General features: G+C 45.8%; 1 protein-coding gene across 1 annotated transcript in view; it reads left to right on the forward strand.

Moving 5' to 3' along the window:
• The window catches only part of LOC128657389 (zinc finger protein OZF-like), a 160698-nt gene that overhangs the window by 52554 nt on the left and 86563 nt on the right, over positions 1-21581 (forward strand). Inside the window, exon 4 of the mRNA XM_053711721.1 lies at positions 17597-17701. Coding sequence (XP_053567696.1) covers positions 17597-17701 — 105 coding nt within the window. The remainder of the gene's footprint in view (positions 1-17596; positions 17702-21581) is intronic.

The raw sequence follows: 21581 nt of genomic DNA on the forward strand, positions 1-21581 counted from the left end.
AAGCAGCCAGATTAGCAGACCAGCATTTTGATGCCAGGAGGCACCATGGACTACAGCCTAACAACGGACGGGCTAATATACAATGCCACACCTGCAAGCAGTGGGGACATATGGCACGTGAGTGCACCCAAAATCGGAGCAGACAAGCTTGGAACCAGGTCAGACAGAACCTGGCCCCAAGGGCGGCTGCTCACCATTACCAAACGGAGCCAGCCGCTCATGAGGTGTTGAGCACCCAAGCCGAGGAACCCCTGGGAATTCTGCATGAGGTGATGTCGGTCCGGGGACTTCGGGATTCGGGAGCTACTTTAACCCTGATAGCTCCCCATTTGGTGCCGGATACAGCACCCACTGGCGGATCCGTGGCAGTACGAGGGGCAGGGGGAGCAGTATACCGATTGCCCACTGCTAGAGTGTAGTACAGACCCCCAGTCACCCCAGCAGCTGCCAGTTACCAACCCCCGGCGCACCGCTATACCACACGGCCTCCGGCCACGAACTACCCTCAGAGAGCCCGGTTCAATTCGCGGGGCTACTCACAACCTATTCGGTGCTTTGGATGTAAGCAACTAGGGCACAAAAGACCAGAGTGTCCCCTAAACGCAGCGAATCAAGCACAGTCCTGGAGAAGACCCGCTGGCGGAATCCCACATAATCCTCAGCCTGTGGCCCGCTACGTAGAGGCGCCAGAATGCTGGGGCAGCCTACATGAAGCAGACCCCGTGCAAGCTGCCCACCGGAATAACCGGCAACGGGTTAAAGTGAATGGGAAGGAGGTCAGTTGTCTACGGGATACTGGTGCTACCATGACCTTGCTTCAAGAGAACTTGGTGCCTGAGAAACAGCACACTGGAGACACTGTGGCTGTGAGGGTAGCAGGGGGCACTGTGTTCCGCCTACCTGTTGCCAGGGTACATTTGGATTGGGGAGTGGGCGCTAGACTTGTGAATGTGGGGGTCAAGAAGGACTTACCTGCTGATGTTCTCCTTGGAAATGACTTGGCCCCCCTTGTTTCTGCCTATGCTCCCATGGATCCCGCTGATGTTAACCCTGTGACTACCCAAGCCCAGTCCCTCCGGGAAGAGACGCTTCCATGTTTGGGGTGGGGGCAGTACTGAGCCAAGTTGGAGCAGATGGCGGAGAACACCCCGTAGCTTACTTGAGCCGAAAGTTGTTGCCCCGGACATCCCCAAGCCGATCCGTTGGGATCAGACTGTGTATGCCGGCTTGGTTCTGGGGGAGCATTGTGGCAAACCTAGCCACTTCTGGACTATAACGTAAGAAAGGTTGTCTATAGGCTGTATATTGTGCTATGTAGATGTGACAGACCCTTCTGTCAGCACTGAAAGAGTTAACTGTGTTCAGCTTTAGCCTCAGCTATTGTGCACTGTCATTAATGTTATTGATACACAGTCCATTGTTTAATCACCCTCAGAGAGCAGACCCTAGATGATAAGGAAAGCCAAGTGTGTGTCTGTGTTTAAATTGTTATCAGCTTGAGCAAGGTATTCTATTGTATCATGTAAAAGGGCGTGTTCCCTCCATCTAATGTACAACATTCTTTCAACCCCCCTTCTGGGGGGGGTCAGACCTGCATAAATACTAGGCATAGCCTTTTAATAAATGTCATTCTGTTTAAAACCTGAAAACTGGCTGGGTTGTGAACTGCTGATTCCCTATGCAGAACATTGTTCCCTGGTGTTAACCCTTGGTATCCGGTTGGTACCGTTACAGGGTTGCATATTGCCACATTCAGGGGGACATAACATAATGAAAGTGTCTAGCCTTGCCTACTCCACTAACAACTCCAGACTTGCTGCTGATAAAAAAACAACAACAACAATTGCAGCAAACAATGTGTTAATGTATTCCAATAAAAATCAGCCTCACCTAGTATGTTAATTTATTGCAAGACTGCATAAAATATTGTAATTATCTAGTGTTTACTGATCATTTAAAGGGATAGGAAACTTCAAAATGTTTTTTCATGTTTTGGATAGAACATACAATGTTATACAAATTTTCAATTTACTTTTTTTATCAAATTTGCTACATTATTTTGCTATCTTTTGCTGAAAGAACATCATTGCACTACTGGCAGCTAGATTAACTCATCTAGTTAGCCAATCACAAGAGACAAATGTGTGCAGGCACCAATCAACTGCAAACTCCCACTAGTGTAAGATATGTGCATATTCTTTTTCTTCTTAAACGGGAAGAGTTCACAGCTGCATTCATTACTTTTGGGAATTACAGAACCTGGCCACCAGGAGGAGGCAAACACACCCCAGCCAAAGGCTTAAATACCTCCCCCACTTCCCTTATCCCCCAGTCATTCTTTGCCTTTCGTCACAGGACGTTGGCAGAGAAGTGTCAGAAGTTTCTCACCTCCGTATGCTGACTGTGTGCGACAGAGAGAGTCTGGCTCGTGAGTTGTCTGGTTCACAGGAGGTGGTGAGTGCCCCAGCCATTGGGGGCATAAAAAGGGTGCCAGTTAGTTTTTTTTCATTTTTGTAATTATAAAATTATGGAAGGTTCTGATATGTTAGATACGGATGTCTCCGATACGGAGAATGCGTCTTGTGATGAATATAAAATGGCCCGGGTAATCAATGCCCATCAGTTATGTTCAGATTGTCGTTCTATAGTACTCTCTTCTCCCGAATCGGGGATCTTAGAGTACGTTAAGCTATCCACCTCCGAGGTTTCCATGTCCCATGAGGCATATGCCCCAGACCCTTTCTCGGCTACGCAAGCAGGTGTCCCTATGGCCTTTACTCCTCCGGAGGGTGGCTTGTGTCCTCCAGAGGTTATGGCACGGTTTCACATTGACTCATTTTTAGCTCCCAAGTGAAATATTTATAAGAAACTGTCCATGCTCTGTTAACCAGGGCCCGTCGAGTGTGTGATTGCCTTCTGGGGAAGCGCTGGCCTCTGAGACTTCAGGGGCCCCAACCTCAGGACAAGGGTCTTTTGTTGATCCGGCGAGGGATGATTTTGCCTTCCGTTATAGGCTGGAATGTCTTTGTGTTCTTTTAAGACATGTTTTGGCAATGTTGGAGGATCCCAGTCTGAGTGGGCCGAGGGATCCGAGGCCTTAGATACTGGATAGCAAATTGGATATGAAGCCAGTCTCCTTAACGTCTCCGTTTTATTTTTTCTTTATGTTTGGGTTCCATTTCTGAGCTTGGGTGAATGAGGCCTTTGATTGGCTGGTCCCATTGGTGTTCTCATTCACTTTGGGCGTTTACCCGATGGGTGCTGCCTTCATTTTATTTTTGATCCGGATGAATGTGTTTAATTTGTTTTTTCTTAAGCTCATGTCTGTTAGATTTTTGTTTTTGAGAACGTTCGTCTCTGGAACCGATACTTATGATTTTGTGGTCGCGTGGCACTTCCTCTGAAGTTGTGCACTTTTTGAATAATAGAATTATGTTTTCTACTGTTTAAATACAACCCCTCTGACTGGAGGGTTGGAAGTACCAATCTAAGGTCGGCTGTTTCGGGCTACTCGCCTGGGATATGTATCTGTTTTTTGCAGACGTTATCATGGTTCTTTCAGGTCCCTGGATGTTGACTCTTTAGCCTATTAAACATTTTCTTACTGTGGCGGAGTCTCCTTCCTTCCCGCCTTGGGTGGATCATCTGGTCTGAAAGCGCGAGCATATCCTTATTCCTCTGCTCAGAGTTGCGTTACTCTAAGAGGTGGTGTGCAGGGGTTCCCTGCCTTCTGTGGGGAGCTGCGAGGCTCCAGCTTTTACCCTGTTAGAGGTTTCTTTTTGGAAGATCGATCCTACTAGGATCTCTGACTGTTGTCTCTTCCATATTATACCCTTGGTCTGATCACTGTCTCAACGTTCGGGTATTTCTGCGTCCTCGTTGCAACTCTAGCCTTGGGGCTTAACAGTAAAGGGTCTAGGTCAGTTACAGACGGTCGCCCTTCTGGGGTCAGGTAGTTGACCATTTATGCTCGATGTTACATAAGGGCTTCGTGGAGGGTGCCTTACGTTTAACTCTTTGGGATGGCAAGCAAGGTCCAGGGTTCTCATTAACCTTCTGGTGTTGGTTGCTACCTTGCCAGTGTGTGTAACACGTGTTAACGCTTGTCTACGAGATTTCCTTACGATCCAAGTGCACTGAGCTCCGAATTCTTAAACTGTTCAGGAGCTCTTTCAGACTCTTGGGTTTGAGGCTGTTACTAGATCTCCAAGTCTACAGACTTTAGATGGTGCGCTCCTAATCGTAGGAGGCAGCTTAGGATTCATCTGGAAGTTAGATCTTTCAATCGATTCCATTTTTTCGAGGACCCTGACCTAGGTCCATGTCTCTCCCTAGATGGGTGTAGACGGTTCGGTCTCATTTTAGGTGTTTGTGGTCCTGTGTGCCTCTCTCAGAGGGGGGCAGGGCTCTGTTTTTCGTGGGAGATGCCTATCTGCCTGTGGCTTAGGCTCTAGGTCTTTCTGACAGGTCCCTACTGGTCTTCTGGCGCATTTGATGATCCTGTAGGCTCCAGGTGTCTCAACTGGGTTGGCGATATGGCTGAGCGGTCTCGCCTCTATGGTAAGGTGGTTTTCTGTTGTTTTCGTTCCCTTCTCTTCTAGAGCGGAGGTTGGGTTCTCCTGGTTCGGAGTTACCTTAGTATCTGATAGTTTATCACTAAGCCATCGTGGGACACAATGTTTCCTTGAAAGCTGAAGGTCAAGAGTTCAAATCCAGCTATGGCTATGTACTCTTCATAATGCAAGTCCTACAAATATCCTTGCTTAAAGCAGCTTTATATGGCGACCTGTGGGTCCTTGTTTTTCCTGCCTCGTAAGGGTTTTTTCCCTTCTTGCACTTTCAGAATCCTGGAAAGGGCTTGATCTCTTGTTAGGGCTTGATGGATTCTGATATATAGATGTTGGGGGTCTGAGGGCCCTCTTCCATTGGGAAGTGTTCCTTTTTTGGGGAAGACAGCAGTGTAGGGGGTCTCGTACCCGTGCACAATGCCTATCCTGAATCACGGTAGCATGCCGTTTGTAGTAGCGGTCAGAGGTCTACTCAGGCTTTGTTCCTCGTTGACCCTTCCATTCTCTTCCAGCTATTTGCACTTTGAATGTGTGCTAGCAGGCTTTAAAATGCCTTTTGGTGGTTTGGGTTTTGCGATGGTTGAGTCAGCTTTCCTACCTGGAAGCTGGTCATTGAGAGTTCCTGTTCAGAAGGTTTGGTGTTCTCTTGGAGAGCTCTTTCCTAACTGCTGGGATAGTTATCCTATTGCCGCTGTTTCTGCTGGCCTAGCCTGCAGGTTTCGATCTGATACAAGGCAACAGGGAACTCCTTGTTTTTCCGGAGTACCTTAGAGTATGTGACTGGATCAGGGATATGAGGGTGTTCCTCGAGTTCTTTTTGAGACATGTTTCTCTGTGTATGGATCTCTTTTTCTTCTTAAAAGGGAAGAGTCCACAGCTGCATTCATCACTTTTGTGAATTCAGAACCTGTCCACCAGGAGGAGGCAAAGACACCCCAGCCAAAGGCTTAAATACCTCCCCCACTCCCCTTATCCAGCAGCCATTCTTTGCCTTTCGTCACAGGAGGTTGGCAGAGAAGTGTACAGAAGTTTGAGAGAGTCTCTTATGGAGGGTAATACTCTTCGCAATGGGACTGGAGTTTTTAAGTAATCCTGTCAGCCTCTCAATGAGAGCATGGATGAAGGTTAGAGTCCGGAGATGCAGGGAGAGTTTTCCTGCGAACCCATCCCGACTCATATTAACAGCTCCTTGGTAATCAGCGTTGACTAGTTTCGCTGCCTACCTTTCTTCACTCAAGTCCATGTCAGAAGTGAGGATATTATCTGTCACGCTTGAAGAGCCATGTTCCTGTTCCATGGCGTAGATTCCGGTAAGATTGTTTCATTTTATTTCAATATGTGATGTATTGTTAAACAAACAAGGTAGGGTCCCAGTGGGACTCCTTTTATCTTAAATGAGGAATCATGGGTTAATTTCTCCTGAGGGGGGTTATTGAACAGGGGGGACTTTAATCATGTTTGTTATGTGGTTCTATCTGCAATGTGTAGCTATACTTAGGCTCTCAGCCTTTACGTAACATAACGGCCTTCTTTTTAGGGCACGATCTCTCAAGATTGCGCGCCCTTTTTTTGTGACTGGTACTGTGCATCTCATAACGGGTGCGGTCACATTGTTTTTTTCACTTCCGTATGCCGATTGTGTGCGTCTGAGAGAGTCTAGCTCGTGGCTTGTCTGGTTCACAGGAGGTGGTAAGTGCCCCAGCCATTGGGGGTGTCAAAGTGTGCCAGTTAGTTTTGTCTTTTTGTAATCCCAAAAATATGGAGAATTCTGATATGCGCGACAAGGATGCCTCCAATTTGGAGGATGTGTAGTGATGAATATGAAATGGCCCAGGTAATTAACTTTCTTCTCCTGATTCTGGGAGCTTAGAGTGCGTTGAGCCATCTGCCTCCGAGGTTTTCATGACCCATGAGGTGCGTGCCCAAGACCCTTTCCCGGCTACGCTCGCAGGTGTCCCTATGGCCTTCACTCCTGGAGGGAGTGAAACGCGTAGAAGCTGAGGACTGTTTTCTTGACTCCACTATTTTATCAGCTGTTTGAACCAACCCGGGTTGACTATCAACAGAGGACACTGAGGAGAGATTTCATCGGAACCTGCGTGCTAACAGCACTAAGTGCAGGTGAACTTACTCACAACGGATACTTCTTTGCTGATCGGTACCTAAATAAGTACAGGTATCTGATAGAAGAAGAATTGTGAATACACAATATCGGACGTAAAAAGGCATTTTGGATACTCACAACTGTCTAAGCAGTGATTGGCAGACGCAAGACAAGCCCCCGCACATCGGGTGTGACGTCAGACGCCAACAACACGAGGACACTGTCGGAGGAACTGAGCCGCAGGACGCACAGGATTCCCTGCTGCTGTTTAAAGCTTACTATAAGGTACCATCTGCATTAAAGATTGCGAACTGTAATCCTACACTACTAGCAGTATAATATTACTGGACATTTCTCTTGGTTCATATGTATGGACATGTCAATTAGTTCGCTGAGAACACAGATATAAGGATTGACTCAATCCGAGCTAGAGCATAACCCGATATAATTTTCCTCCTATGCACAGCTCCTCTTTAGGCTCCATTTTAATTTTTTGGGCAATATACAGCCTTTGCAGAAGTCTTATCAAGCCGACATTGGTATTTTAAATATAATTTTATGTGTAACTGTATACAAACTTAATAACTCACGAGAAATCTTGGCTAACTGTTTAGTCACACTCCAACAGAATTTTCTTCGTGACTACACTATTAAACATTAATCTAAATTTCTCATGAAGTACTAAGCAGTACAACTTTTTATCATTTTTATGCTATATTCTATTATTGTTTTTTATTGAATTGTACTAGAGACGTCTCTATTTTTCCAACCATATTGTAATCAAATAAATCACTTGTTTTTTTAGATACTGTTCCTATTTTCTTTTTTCACAAATATTTATCACAGATAATATAAATTATTTCACATAAGTATCTTCAGCTATTAGCGCCCTTACAAGACCTACCCTTTCTTTCACTATACACTATTTTTAGATTGAAGGATCTAAAACACTGTAAGCGGTCTGATACTCTATATACCAGCGCACTATTTTTTCACAATCTTTCACTTCACTCCTTCGGAGAGTGGCTTGTTTTCGCCAAAGGTTACGGCACGGTTCCGCATTAGCCATTTCTATGGCGCTGTCTCATATCTCCCAAGTGAAGTATTTCTCTGATTCTCTCCGTGCTCCATTAAACTAGGTCCATCGAGCGTAGGATCGCCCGATTCAGTTCAGCCTTCTGGGGAAACGTTGGCCCCTGAGGATTCAGGGGCCCCAATCTTGGAGCCGAGGTCTCCAGTATATCCAGCGAGGGTTGATTTTGCCTTCTGTTATAGGCTGGCTCGCCTTTGGGTTCTTCTAAGACCGGTTTTGGCAATGTTAGAGGACCCCAGACCTAGTAGGCAGAGGGATCCAAGGCCTTAGAAGTTGGATGGCAAAATGAATATGACGTTAGTGGATGGAGCCAATCTCCTTATCGTCTTTATTTTTTATTTATGTTTTTCGGTTCCATTTCTGAGCTTGAATGGGGCCTCTACTCGGCTGGTCCTGTTGTCGTTTTCATTCACCTTGGGCGTTCACCCGATGGGTGCTGCCTTTCATTTTATTACTGAACAGAGGCCCTTTAAGTAATAAGTGATAACATCACAATTCTGAGACTGCAACCTGTCTCACATGGATGATGTACAACAGTCTGACCATAAGAGGGCGTGCAGGAAATGAGCAGCATCACACACTCTGAACCAGATTCAGCAAGAAAGGTGAGTAAAATGGCTGCACATGGCAAACAAAGCAGAGAAAAAACCCTGACAGTACCCTCCCCTCAATGACCCCTCTCCCGTGGGAGGACAAAAGGTTTATTGGGGAAACGGGCATGGAAGGCACGGAGTAGGGCAGGAGCATGAACATCAGAGGAGAGAACCCATGAACGCTCCTCCAGACCGTAACCCCTCCAGTGAACCAAATACTGTACACGACCCCTGGACATATTAGAGTCAATAATGCTGCTGACCTCAAACTCCTCATGGTTGTCAACAAATATAGGGCGGGGACGAGGCAACACAGTGGTAAACTGATTAAAAACCAATGGTTTCAAAAGGGAGACATGAAAAACATTGGAGATGCGCATTGCAGTAGGAAGGTCAAGAGCATAGGTCACAGGATTGACCCGTCGTAGTATCCGAAAAGGACCAGTATAATGGGGAGCCAGTTTATTGGAAGGCACACAAAGATTCAAGTTGCGGCAGGACAGCCAAACTCTCCCACAAACCTGGTAGGAAGGAGCGGGCAGACGCCTACGATCAGCCTGGAACTTTTGGTGCTGCATAGAACGATGAAGGCAATCCTGAATCTGCACCCATGTGGAACGGAGATGCTCCTCCAAAGCCGGAATTCCCTGAGACATGAGTGAATCAGGCAACAAGGATGGTTGAAACCCATAATTCACCATGGACGCGGATAACTGGAAGGAAGCATTAATAGCACTATTGCGAGCGAACTCTGCCCATGGTAACAGTTCAGACCAATTATTGTGGTGATCTGAGACATCGCAACGGAGGAACTGTTCCAGAGCTTCATTATACCGTTCCACAGCACCATTGGTTTGAGGATGATATGCAGATGAGAAGGAAAGCTGGATCCCCATTTGAGCACAAAAGGAACGCCAAAATCTGGAGACAAACTGGCTACCCCGGCTCGACACTATCTCCTTGGGTAACCCATGTAAGCGGAAGACCTCCCGGGCAAAAATTGAAGCAAGCTCCTGAGCAGTAGGCAACTTCTTCAAGGGAATGCAATGTGACATTTTAGAAAAACAGTTAACCAACATTAGGATAACAGTATTGCCATTGGAAACGGGGAGCTCGACAATAAAGTCCATGGAAAGATGTGTCCAAGGATGCTCACCATTAGCAATAAGTTGAAGAAGACCCACAGGTAGACGTTGAGGAGTCTTATTCTCTGCACAGACTGAGCATGAGGCAACATACGCAGCAACATCAGAACTAAGACCTGGCCACCAGAATTGTCGAGTGACAGACCAAATCATTTGGTTCTTGCCCGGGGGACATGCGGCTTAAGGATAGTGGTAAGTGTGCAATAGTTTAGTTCGAAGATTCTCAGGTACAAAACACTTACCACTAGGTTTCTCAGGAGGTGAATTGGTTTGTGCAGCCAGGATTTCCTGCCCTAAGGGAGAAGTCAATTTAGTACGTATGGTGGCCAAAATATGGTCAGGAGGTATAACTGGAATAGGTACAGACTCCTCCTTGGACAGAGGCGAAAATTGACGAGAGAGGGCATCAGCCCTAACATTCTTACTACCAGGCAGGTAGGAGACCACATAATTAAACCGAGACAAAAATAGCGCCCATCTGGCCTGTCAGGGCGACAAACGTTTTGCTTCTGATAGATAAGTCAAATTCTTGTGGTCAGTAAGAATGAGCATTGGTACGCTAGTACCCTCGAGAAGGTGCCTGCATTCCTTGAGTGCCAAAATTATGGCCAGTAATTCCCTGTCGCCAATTTCATAATTGAACTCCGCCGGAAACAATTTCTTAGAGAAGAAACCGCACGGATGCAAGGACGTTGAGACAAGAGGGCACCTACTCCAGACTCGGACGCATCGACCTCAAGAACAAAAGGCAGGACAGGGTTAGAATGAGCCAGAACTGGAGCGGCAGCAAAGGCAGTCTTAAGACTATCAAAGGCCTTATTGGGAGTAGGTGACCAATGGAATGGATCATTTTCCTTACTAGTCATGTCAGTGATAGGTTTGACCAAGGAAGAAAAGTTTTTAATAAACTTCCTATAGTAATTGGCAATGCCCAAAAAACGTTGAATAGAGCGAAGACCAACTGGGCAAGGCCACTGCAGGACTGCAGACAACTTGTCAGAATCCATGGAGAACCCTGCAACGGAGTTTACAAAACAGGCCGTTCTCACTTAGTCTCTGAAGTACCCGTGTAACATCAGAACGATGAGCCTCAAGAGTGGGTGAGTGTATGAGGATATCATCTAAGTACACCACAACACACTGTTGCAACATATTTTGTAGAACATCATTAATAAATTCCTGGAAAACAGCTGGAGCATTACATAGGCCAAAGGGCATTACAAGATACTCGTAATGCCCGCTCCTGGTGTTAAATGCTGTTTTCCATTTGTGGCCCTTCTTAATCCTAACAAGATTGTATGCTCCTCTCAAATCAAGTTTAGTAAAGACCGTAGCTCCCTTGAGGTGGTCAAAGAGTTCCATAATGAGCGGAATAGGGTAAGCATTCATAATGAGTGGTAAGACGATTAAGACCCCTATAATCGATGCATGGTCTTAACTCGCCACCCTTTTTCTCCACGAAGAAGCCAGCCCCTGCAGGAGAGCAGGATTTGCGAATGATCCCCCGTGACAGAGCATCAGCAACATACTCCTCCACAGCACAATTCTCTGCAACCGAGAGAGGGTAAACCCAGCCAAGAGGAGGAATGGCTCCAGGTTGCAGGTCTATGGCACAATCGTAAGACCGGTGAGGAGGCAACGAACCGGCACGCATCTTGTCAAAAACGTCTTGGTACTACTCAGGCAAATGAGATACTGAAGAAGTGCACAGGACGTTGACTGGTTTCCGAAGACAAGTAGAAATACATTGCGGAGACCATGACAAAATTTCGGACCTACGCTAGTCGAGACTGGGATTGTGCTTTTGGAGCCAGGGATAACCCAGAACAACCGGAAAATGCGGAGAGTTAATCACCTGGAACTGGAGGGTTTCAAAATGGAGAGCTCCAACAGCCATGGATAACGGAGTGGTTTCGTGAGTAACGAGTGCAGGCTGAAGAGGCCTGCCATCAATGGCCTCAATAGCAAGCGGAACGGACCGAGGCAATACAGGAATGGAGTGCTGTAATACAAAAGCACTGTCAATGAAATAGCCAGCAGCACCGGAGTCAACAAGATCCTGGGTGACTATGGAGGAGTCCACCCAGGAAAGGTCACCCGCTAAAGGTTTCTCCTTTAGCGGTTCCGGGGACGAGTATAAACCACCCAAGGTCGGCCCCCGACAGGACCCTAGGTGCGAGCGTTTAACCGGCTGTGTAGGACAAAACTTTAAAAGGTGGCCCTGTAACCCGCAATAGAGACAAAACCCCTCCCTCCTCCTAAAGGCCCTCTCCGCCGCGGAGAGACACGTAAATCCCAACTGCATTGGCACAGCAGTACCTGGTGACTCGGGACCAGGAGACATGGGAGGAGAGGGAGGCATGTGTGGGAACGACAACATAGGAGACAATGGTACAGGAGGCTTCTGCAAGCACTCCTTGAAAGAGGGCCTCTCTCTGAGTCTGATGTCAATTAGGATTAAAAAAGACACCAAAGCCTCGAGATCCTCTGGTAAATCTCTGGCAGTAACATTTTTAATCACATTGGAAAACCCATGAAAGAAGGTGGCAACAAGGGCTTCATTGTTCCAACCAACCTCTGCGGAAAGCGTACAGAACTCAATGGCATACTGAGCAACCTTGTTGAATGGACATGAGTTGTTTGGCAGAGGAGGAGCAAGCCGGAACATCAAATACCCTTCGAAAGGAGGCCACACATTCAGGGTAATTGGAAATCACAGGTTTATTAGTCTCCCACAAGGGATTAGCCCAGGCAAGGGCCGTGTTATAGAGTAAAGAGATGAAAAATCCCACCTTAGCTCTGTCAGAGGGAAACGCCTGAGGTAACATCTCAAAGTAAATGCCCACCTGGTTCAAAAACCCTCTGCACTGATTAGGATCGCCTCCATAACACTGAGGTAGAGGTGCAGAACCGGACATGCTCCTGGTAGGACTAGGTGCAGCAGCGGAAACAGGAGCATCCATAACTTGTGGGACACTCTTGTCCAAATGTGCAGTGTGAGTCAGCAGGGTTTGCAGGGCTAGTGCAAATTGATCCAAGCGGTGATCCTGTTCCTCAATCCTGGAAATGATTGCAGGTAAAGGTGGATTATTAGCACCATCGGGATTCATGGCCCTTGCGTAATGTCAGGGTGCCAGGAATCAGACTGAGACAAGAAGTGAAGAAATAATCACACCTTTATTAATAACAAAAATAATAAAAAGTCCATAAGTCAAATAACAAGCCAGGAGTCAAAACCAGAGCTGGTAGTCAGCCGAGTCAGGAGCCAAAACGAATAGTCAGACGAGCTGGAATCAGGAACAAGGAGAACAGCAAAGTCGGGAACAAGCCAAGGATCAGGAACCAGAAGAGATGTCAGACTAGCCAGGTAATACACAAACAGGTCTGAGTCAAAGCAAGGGCAAAGCTAACTGAACAGAGGCCATCACAATTCTGAGACTGCAACTTGTCTCACACGGATGATGTACAACAGTCTGACCATAAGAGGGCTTGCAGGAAATGAGCAGCATCACACACTCTAAACCAGATTCAGCAAGAAAGGTGAGTAAAATGGCTGCCAGCAGCAAATGGCAAACAAAGCAGGGAAAAAACCCTGACACCTTTGTGGTGCTGAGGATGCGTCTAGGCCTATTCTATGGGCTCGGATCCTACTGATGTTTGAGGCCTGTGGTTTATATGCAACTTCTCCGGATGGAGGGTTGTGCGTACCACTCTAAGGGTGGTCCGTTTGGGCTACCCGCCTGGGCTATGATTCTGCTTTTTGCAGACGACTCTAGGTTCTTCAGGTCCCCAGCGACTTAGAACCGTTATTTCCATTAAATGGAAGTTGGGAGATGTGTGTGACCTGTTTCGGGTGATTAACGTTTGGCTTTCACTCAAGGTTTTTCCAGACTCTTTGTCTCTTTAGCCTAGTGCGCTCTTTCTTGCGATGGCGGAACATCATCCTTCCCCTTTTTTGGGGGGATCGTCTGGTCGGGTGTCCGGGCATGTTTTTCTCTGTTCCAAGTTATTTTTCTCTGGTAGGTGGTGTGCAGGGGTTCCCTGCCTTCTGTGGGAGTTGCAGCTCCAACCTTTGCCTGATCAAGGTAGTTTTCCTTGAATAATAGCTTTTTCAAGCTCTCTGTCGTCTAGTCCAGCTAATACCCTAGGTTGGACTACGGTCTTTGTCGTTCGGGTGTGTTGCGTCCTCGATGTTACACTAGCCTTGGGGCTTGTCAGTAGCAGTGTTGAGGTTGGGTATGGAGGGCCGCCCTTCGAGGGTCAGGTAGTTGTCCTTTTTTCCTTGATACTCCATTTTTGAGTTTCGTGGGCGGTGCCTTGCGTTTTTTCTCTGAGATTGCGAGCAGGGCCCTGGGTTATCATTTTTCTTCGGGTATTGATGTTACCCTGTCTGTGTGTGTGTATCACGTGTTGCCGCTTGCCTACGAGATTTCTTGCGATCTATTGCACTGGGTGCTCCTTCTCAGACTGTTCAGGAGTCCTTCGTGACTCTTGGCTTTAAGGCTATCTACATCGCCAAGTCTACGGACTTTAGAGGTGCGCTCCTCCTAGGAGGAGGCAGTTTAGGGTTCTCTCGGAGATTGGATCTTTTCATCGTCCATTGTCGAGAACCCTGGCCTTGGTCCATGTCTCTCCATGGATGGGTGTGCAAGGTTCGGTTCACACTTGAAGTTGTGGTCTCATGAGCCCCCTTCGTAGGGGCTGGTGCTCTGTGAGGGATACCTTTGTGACTGTGGCTCAGGCTTTAGGCCTTTCTGACGGCCCCCTACCTGTCTTCTGGTGCATTTACAATGTTCCTGTAGACTCCAGGTGCTTTTGAACTGCGTTTGCGCCTCTATGGTAGGTTTTTTTTCCGTTATTCATTCCCTTCTCTTCCAGAGTAGGGTTTGGGTTCTCCAGGTTCGGAATTACCTTAGTGTTGTGGAGTCCTGGGGGTCCTTGGCCCTGCCATGCAGGGTTTTTTTTTCCCTTCCTATGTTTCAGGTTCCTGGGAAGGGGAGCTGTGATGTAGTGTCTGGTTCCTCTGTTCCTGCAGCTGGTGGCTGAGGGATTTGCTCCCGTGGGTGCTTCCACTACTTGTATCCAATATATGGATGCTGAGGTTTTTGGGGGACTTCTTCCCTTGGGAAGTGTGACCTTTTTTTGCCCACGACTGCGTGTAATGGGTCTCGTACCAGAGCACAATGTTTCTCTTGGCTCACGGTAGCATGCCATTTGTAGCAGCGGTCTACCAGGGGATTTTGTTTCTCGTTGATTTTTCTTGCCTGTAGTCTAAGACTCTTGTGTTTGGTCTTTTGACTAGCCTTTGGGCTGGGACCGTTATCCTGGAGGGAAGGTTAGGGGTCGGTTACTCTACGCAGTGTTGACCGTTTCTGCTGTTGGCCCTTTCCTTGAGCGAGGTCTTTGGATGTCCTCCTTCTTTCTACTGGCGATTGGTGCCGGGAGGGGGCACTTCTTGGAACCGCTATTCGGTGGGCTGTACGCCCTTGGTGGTTTACAGTTGGAGCCATCCACAGCAATTTGCTTAGTGATGGTGTATCCAGTTAAAGCTACTTGCTTATCTCTGGATGCTAACTAGCTTGACGCACCTTTTAGGAGGTTTAAGTTAGCGATAGGGTCTGCCTTCCTTTTGGAGGCTGGTCTTTGAGAGTTCCTGATCAGCTGGTTTGAATTTCTCTGGGAGAACTCTGTTCTAGCTGCTGGGATATTTATCCTGTTCCTGCTGTCTCCGCCTTTCTAGCCTACAGATCTAGATATGTTATGGAGCATCAGGGGACTCATGAATTTCCTGGAGTACCATAGGGTATGGTATACGATTGGAAGGCATGAGGGGTTCCTCGAGTCCTTTTGAGGACATGTTCCCTGTGTATGGATCCTTCTTTTTGGGTCCTTGTGTTCTAGGGAGTTTGTCTCCCTGGGCGTTGCCTTTGTAAAGACAACCATGGGTTGCTTTCTAGGTGTTGAGTGGGGAAAGTTCCTTTGGATTTCCTGGTTTCAGTTTCCCTTTTGGGGGGCAGATGTGGCCCTTATCTTTAGCCAGGTACCTTCTTGGGTGTCGTGTCCCGTGGGGCAGACGCTTCGGAGGTTGTTTGGACTTGACGGACTATAGGTCTGAATGGTCTCTAGTTCGGCTCTGCCGGGGGTGTAAATGATGTGCAGTTACCTGGGCTAGGGTTTTCCAAAAAGTGATGAATGCAGTTGTGAACTCTTCCCTTTTAAGAAGAAAAACATAAATTATGCTTACCTGATAATTTCATTTTCTTCTGAAGGGAAGAGTCCACAGCTCCCGCTCGTGTTGTTATCTCTATGATTCGGCTGTAGTTCTTCTGGCACCTTTTTTCACCCTGATATTTCTCCTACTGTTCCTTGTTCCCTTGGTAGAATGACTGGGGGATGAGGGAAGTGGGGGATGTAATTTAAGCCTTTGGCTGGGGTGTCTTTGCCTCCTCCTGGTGGCCAAGTTCTGAATTCCCAAAAGTGATGAACGCAGCTGTGGACTCTTCCCTTCCCTCAGCATTCGGGAGAAAGGGTTTTGCAGGCTGTGGTGCCCTTAGATTAGGTGCCGCCTCTTTTTTGCCCTCCCGTTAACATTCTTTACCTTGGTATAACATTCTTTACCTTGGTAGCTTGGGTATAAATTTTCCACAAGTAAGGAATGCAGCTCTGGACTCTTCCCATATTAAGAAGGAAAACATAAATTTTGCTTACCAGATAATTTCCTTTCCTTCTGTATGGGAAGAATCCACAGCTCCCACCCGTGTACTCCGATGGGCGGCCCTAAATTTTAATTTATTCTTCTGGCACCTTTTTCACTCTGATATTTCTCCTACTGTTCCTTGTTCCCTCGGCAGAATGACTGGGGGATGAGGGAAGTGGGGGAGGTATTTAAGCCTTTGGTTGGGGTGTCTTTGCCTCCTCTTGGTGGCCAGGTTCTTAATTCCCAAAAGTGATGAACGCGGCTGTGGACTCTTCCCTTCAGAAGAAAATTAAATTATCAGGTAATCATAATTTTATGTTTTTTGTTTCGGTCCTTGTGTTTCTAGGGAGTTTGTCTCCCTGGGTGCTACTATCGTAAGACAACCTTTGGTTGTTCTATGTTTGTTGAGCCGTGTGGAATTATCCTTTTGGATTGTTCCTGGTAATCTGTTTTCCTTTTTGGGTTCAGATAGCGGTCCTTGTCTTATGGCCGGGTACCTTCATGGGAGTCGTGACCCACGGGGCTGACTCCTCGGAGGCTGTTTCTGCTCGAAGGACTCTGGGACTAAGTGGTCTCTAGTTCAGCTTTGATGGCGGTGAAACCAATGTGCAGTTACCTGGGCTTTGGGTTTTCACCCGTGTTGTCTATATTTTTATAGGGTGTCGGGTAATTTCAGGCTGTGGTGCCTTTCGAAGGGGCCGCCTTTTATACCCGCCAGTTGTTTGCATTCAGTGTCCTCTAGCTTGGGTATTGTTTTCCCAAAAGTAATGAATGCAGCTGTGGACTCTTCCGGTTTAAGAAGAAAAACATAAATTATGCTTACCTGAAAAATTTATTTTCTTTTGACGGGAAGAGTCCACAGCTCCTGCCTGTGTTTTTATCTATGAGGCGGTGGTAATGTTTTGTTCTTCTGGCACCTTTTTTCACCCTGATATTTCTCCTACTGTTCCTTTTTCCCTTTGCAGAATGACTGGGGGATGAGGGAAGTGTGGGAGGTATTTAAGCCTTTGGCTGGGGTGTCTTTGCCTCCTCCTGGTGGCCAGGTTCTGTATTTCCCAAAAGTAACGAATGCAGCTGTGGACTCTTCCCGTCAGAAGAAATGAAAATTAGGTAAGCATAATTTATGTTTTTCAACAAGGGATACAAAGAAAACGAAGCACATTTTGAAAATATAAGTGAATTTAAAAGTGTCTTAAAATGACTTGCTCTATCTGAATCATGCAAGTTTAATATTGACTTTCCTATTCCTTTAAGCTAAAAATTTAAAAGCACAGAGGGAAAGCACCAGTGTGTATTTGCTGCTGTTGTCTGTCTGGGAAATACACAAACTGTTTTATGCTAAAGTTATAAAGCTTGATCATGGGATATAAAAACTGAATCTGCTTTATTTGCACAGATAAAGATAACTCTGATGTAGTGAAAGATGAGATAACAGAAGATCTGGTTTTGACGTGTCAGGTGGGAGACCCAGATGAGGAAACCAGTGACAGTATCCGCTCAGGTGAGTGTGCATGTGTGAGATGTGAGTTACAGGTGAGTGTGCATGTGTGAGGGGTGTGAGTTACAGGTTAGTATGCGTGTATGATGTGTCCAAGGCATGCAGGTTACAGGTGAGTGTAAACTTATGTGTGTGTGATACAGGTGAGTGTGCACGTATTGTGTGTGTGAGGGGTGTGAGTTACAGGTAAGTGTGCATTAGGGCTGCACGATTAATCGCAGATGCGGTTTTAAACCGTGAGAGTGCGCAATTTAAAATAAAATTAAAAAAAAAATAAAAATCTTCAGATCGTCATGAAAACAGAGGCGGAGAGGGAGGATGAGAGGCGGACCAGTGACCTGAGAATGCCTGCGAAACGGCTATTTTGGAAGAAATTGAAGAGTGTGTGGGAGTCATCTGGGAGTGTTGTGACGGTGGTCATTCGGTGGTGGGGCGGTGGGACAGCTCAAAGTTGTGAGCAATAAAGTGAATCTTGTAAAAAAACAACTTTAAAGTGCCTTACTGATTTTTTTTATTTTTAACTTCTGTGACGCTTAACATTGAGTTTGATTACATATTACAATAATACAATATATTTTATTTATAAATGTTCATTAAGGGTTGCTTGTAGGATATATTGTGAAGTGAATGGTTAAATATAATATATTCAACATGATGTTACCAAAATATATATAAATAATATCTACCACGTACTGCTCTATCATCTATCTAGTAGATAGATTATAGAGGATGAATGATATATAGAGTTACTTACTAGATAGATAGATGATAAATGTAAAATTACATTTATTATTTATATTTATTTAATATATAATTTAGTTGAGTCAAGTGTAGATTCCCAGAAGATAGATCATCAATCATCAGTAGTAGTACACAGTGTTGCAGTGCACAACAAGTTTTTTTTTTTTATTATTATACTTTCTCTTGTAAGATGTATCGAGTCCACGGATTCATCCTTACTTGTGGGATATTCTCCTCCCCTACAGGAAGTAGCAAAGAGAGCACCCACAGCAGAGATGCCTATATAGCTCCCCCCTTAGCTCCACCCCCCAGTCATTCTCTTTGCCTACACTAAGTAACTAGAAAGTGCAGAGCGAGTGTGGTGACAAAAATTTTAGTTTTCTTATTTCTCAAGCAAAAGTTTGTTATTTTAAATGGTGCCGGTGTGTACTATTTACTCTTTGGCAGAAAAAGAGATGAAGATTTCTGCAAGGAGGATTATGATCTTAGCACTTTGTAACTAAGATCCACTGCTGTTCTCACAAGGGCTGAAGAGTACAGGAAAACTTCAGTTGGGGGAACGGTTTGCAGGCTAAACTGCATTAAGGTATGTTCAGTCTATGTTTTTCTAGACAGACTGTGTTTATTCTAGAAAAGGCTGGCAATATTCCCATGGGGAAAGGGTAAGCTGTATTCAGACACTTGGATAGGAATTTCAGCTTGCTTGAAGGGCTCATTTGTTACTGGTGACACTGTTGGGAAAAACGTTTTTTGTTTGTTCAGTAAATGATGCCATTATAACGTTTTTTTGAAGGGGTCATTGTGGCTTGTGTTAGGGTTTTTTAACCCACATGGTTAATTAAGAGACACTCAGGTGTTTTTCTAATAGGCCTCAAAACATTGAGTGAGGTGGGAGGAGCCTATTTTCGCGCCTCAGTTGCGCAGTTTCTTTTCCTTAAGAGTCATCCAACTGCTTTTCTAGAGGTTCCTGCTGTGTTTGAGGGCTGTAAAGGAGGTTTTTTCCCCACAAATCGTTCTGAAGGGCAGGTAGGCGCCACAGCAGAGCTGTGGCAAGGTGCTGAAAGTCTTTTTTACCGGTTTTGATGTTTTTTCAATCCGGTTTTGCCATTAAAGGGTTAATTGTTTATTTGCATAGTTGTGCAAAGTTACTAAGGCTGTAAGAACTTGTGCAGCTTTTTTTCTCTTAAAGGCACAGTACCGTTTTATTTCTAAGTGTTATTTACTTTGATTACAGTGTTTTCCAAGCTTGCTTGTTACATTACTAGCCTGTTTAACATGTCTGATACCAAGGAAAATCCTTGTTCAACATGTTTGGAACCCATTGTGGAACCCCCTCTTAGAATGTGTCCCAAATGTACTGATATGTCTATAAATTATAAAGAACATATTAGCACTTAAAAATAGAGCAATAGATGATTCTCAGTCAGAAGTAAATGAGGGTTCGCCATCTAGCTCTCCCCAAGTGTCACAACCAGTAACGCTCGCACAAGTGACGCCAAGTACCTCTATTGCGTCACATTCATTTACTTTACAAGACATGGCCACAGTTATGAATACAACCCTCACTGAGGTTTTATTCAAACTGCCTGGTTTACAAGGAAAGCGGGACAGCTCTGGGTTAAGGAAAAATGCTGAGCCGTCTCACGCTTTAGTAGCCGTTTCTGATATGCCCTCTCAATGCTCTGAAGGGGCGAGGGATTTGTTATCTGAGGGAGAAATTTCTGATTCAGGAAAGACGCTTCCTCAGGCAGATTCTTATATGACGGCCTTTAAATTTAAGCTTGAACACCTCCGCTTATTGCTTAGGGAGGTATTAGCAACTCTAGATGACTGTGACCCTATAGTGGTCCCAGAGAAATTGTGTAAAATGGATAGATACTTAGAGGTTCCTGTTTACACTGATATTTTTCCAGCCCCTAAGAGGATTGTCAATATTATTGCTAAGGAGTGGGATAGACCAGGTATTCCGTTCACTCCCCCTCCTGTTTTTAAGAAAATGTTTCCCATATCTGATACCATAAGGGACTCATGGCAGACAGTTCCTAAGGTGGAGGGAGCTATTTCTACTCTGTCTAAGCGTACAACTATACCTATCGAGGACAGTTGTGCTTTCAAAGATCCTATGGATAAAAAATTAGATGGTCTCCTGAAGAAAATTTTTGTTCATCAAGATTTTTCTCTCCAACCTATTACGTGCATTGTTCCTGTAACAACTGCAGCTGCTTTCTGGTTTGAGGCTCTAGAAGAGACTCTTCAAATGGAGACTCCATTAGAGAAAATTATGGACAGAATTAAGGCACTTAAGTTGGCTAATTCTTTTATTACAGATGCCGCTTTTCAACTGGCTAAATTAGCGGCAAAGAATTCAGGTTTTGCCATTTTAGCACGCAGGGCGTTATGGCTTAAGTCCTGGTCTGCTGATGTGTCATCTAAATCTAAACTTTTGAACATTCCTTTCAAAGGTAAGACCCTATTCGGGCCTGAACTGAAGGTGATTATTTCAGACATTACTAAAGGGAAAAGTCATGCCCTCCCTCAGGATAGATCAAATAAGATGAGGGCCAAACAAAATAATTTTCGTTCCTTTCGGAACTTTAAGAGTGGTCCCGCTTCAGCTTCCTCTGCTACAAAGCAAGAGGGGAATTTTGCCCAATCCAAGTCAGTCTGGAGACCTAACCAGGCTTGGAACAAGGGTCAGTCTGGAGACCTAACCAGGCTTGGAACAAGGGTAAACAGGCCAAGAAGCCTGCAGCTGCCTCTAAGACAGCATGAAGGGGTAGCCCCCGATCCGGGACCGGATCTAGTAGGGGGCAGACTCTCTCTCTTCGCTCAGGCTTGGGCGAGAGATGTTCAGGATCCTTGGGCTTTAGAAATTGTGTCCCAGGGATATCTTCTGGAATTCAAGGGCTCCCTTCCAAGGGGTAGATTTCACATTCCTCGATTGTCTGTAAACCAGACAAAGAGAGAGGCATTCTTACGCTGTGTAGAAGACCTACATACCATGGGGGTGATTCGCCAAGTCCCAAAGGAGGAACAGGGGCTAGGGTTTTATTCAAACCTGTTTGTGGTTCCCAAGAAAGAGGGAACTTTCAGACCAATCTTGGATCTCAAAATTCTAAACAAGTTCCTCAAAGTTCCATCA

The sequence above is a fragment of the Bombina bombina genome, chromosome 4, assembly GCF_027579735.1.
Source record: "Bombina bombina isolate aBomBom1 chromosome 4, aBomBom1.pri, whole genome shotgun sequence".
Taxonomy (NCBI): domain Eukaryota; kingdom Metazoa; phylum Chordata; class Amphibia; order Anura; family Bombinatoridae; genus Bombina; species Bombina bombina.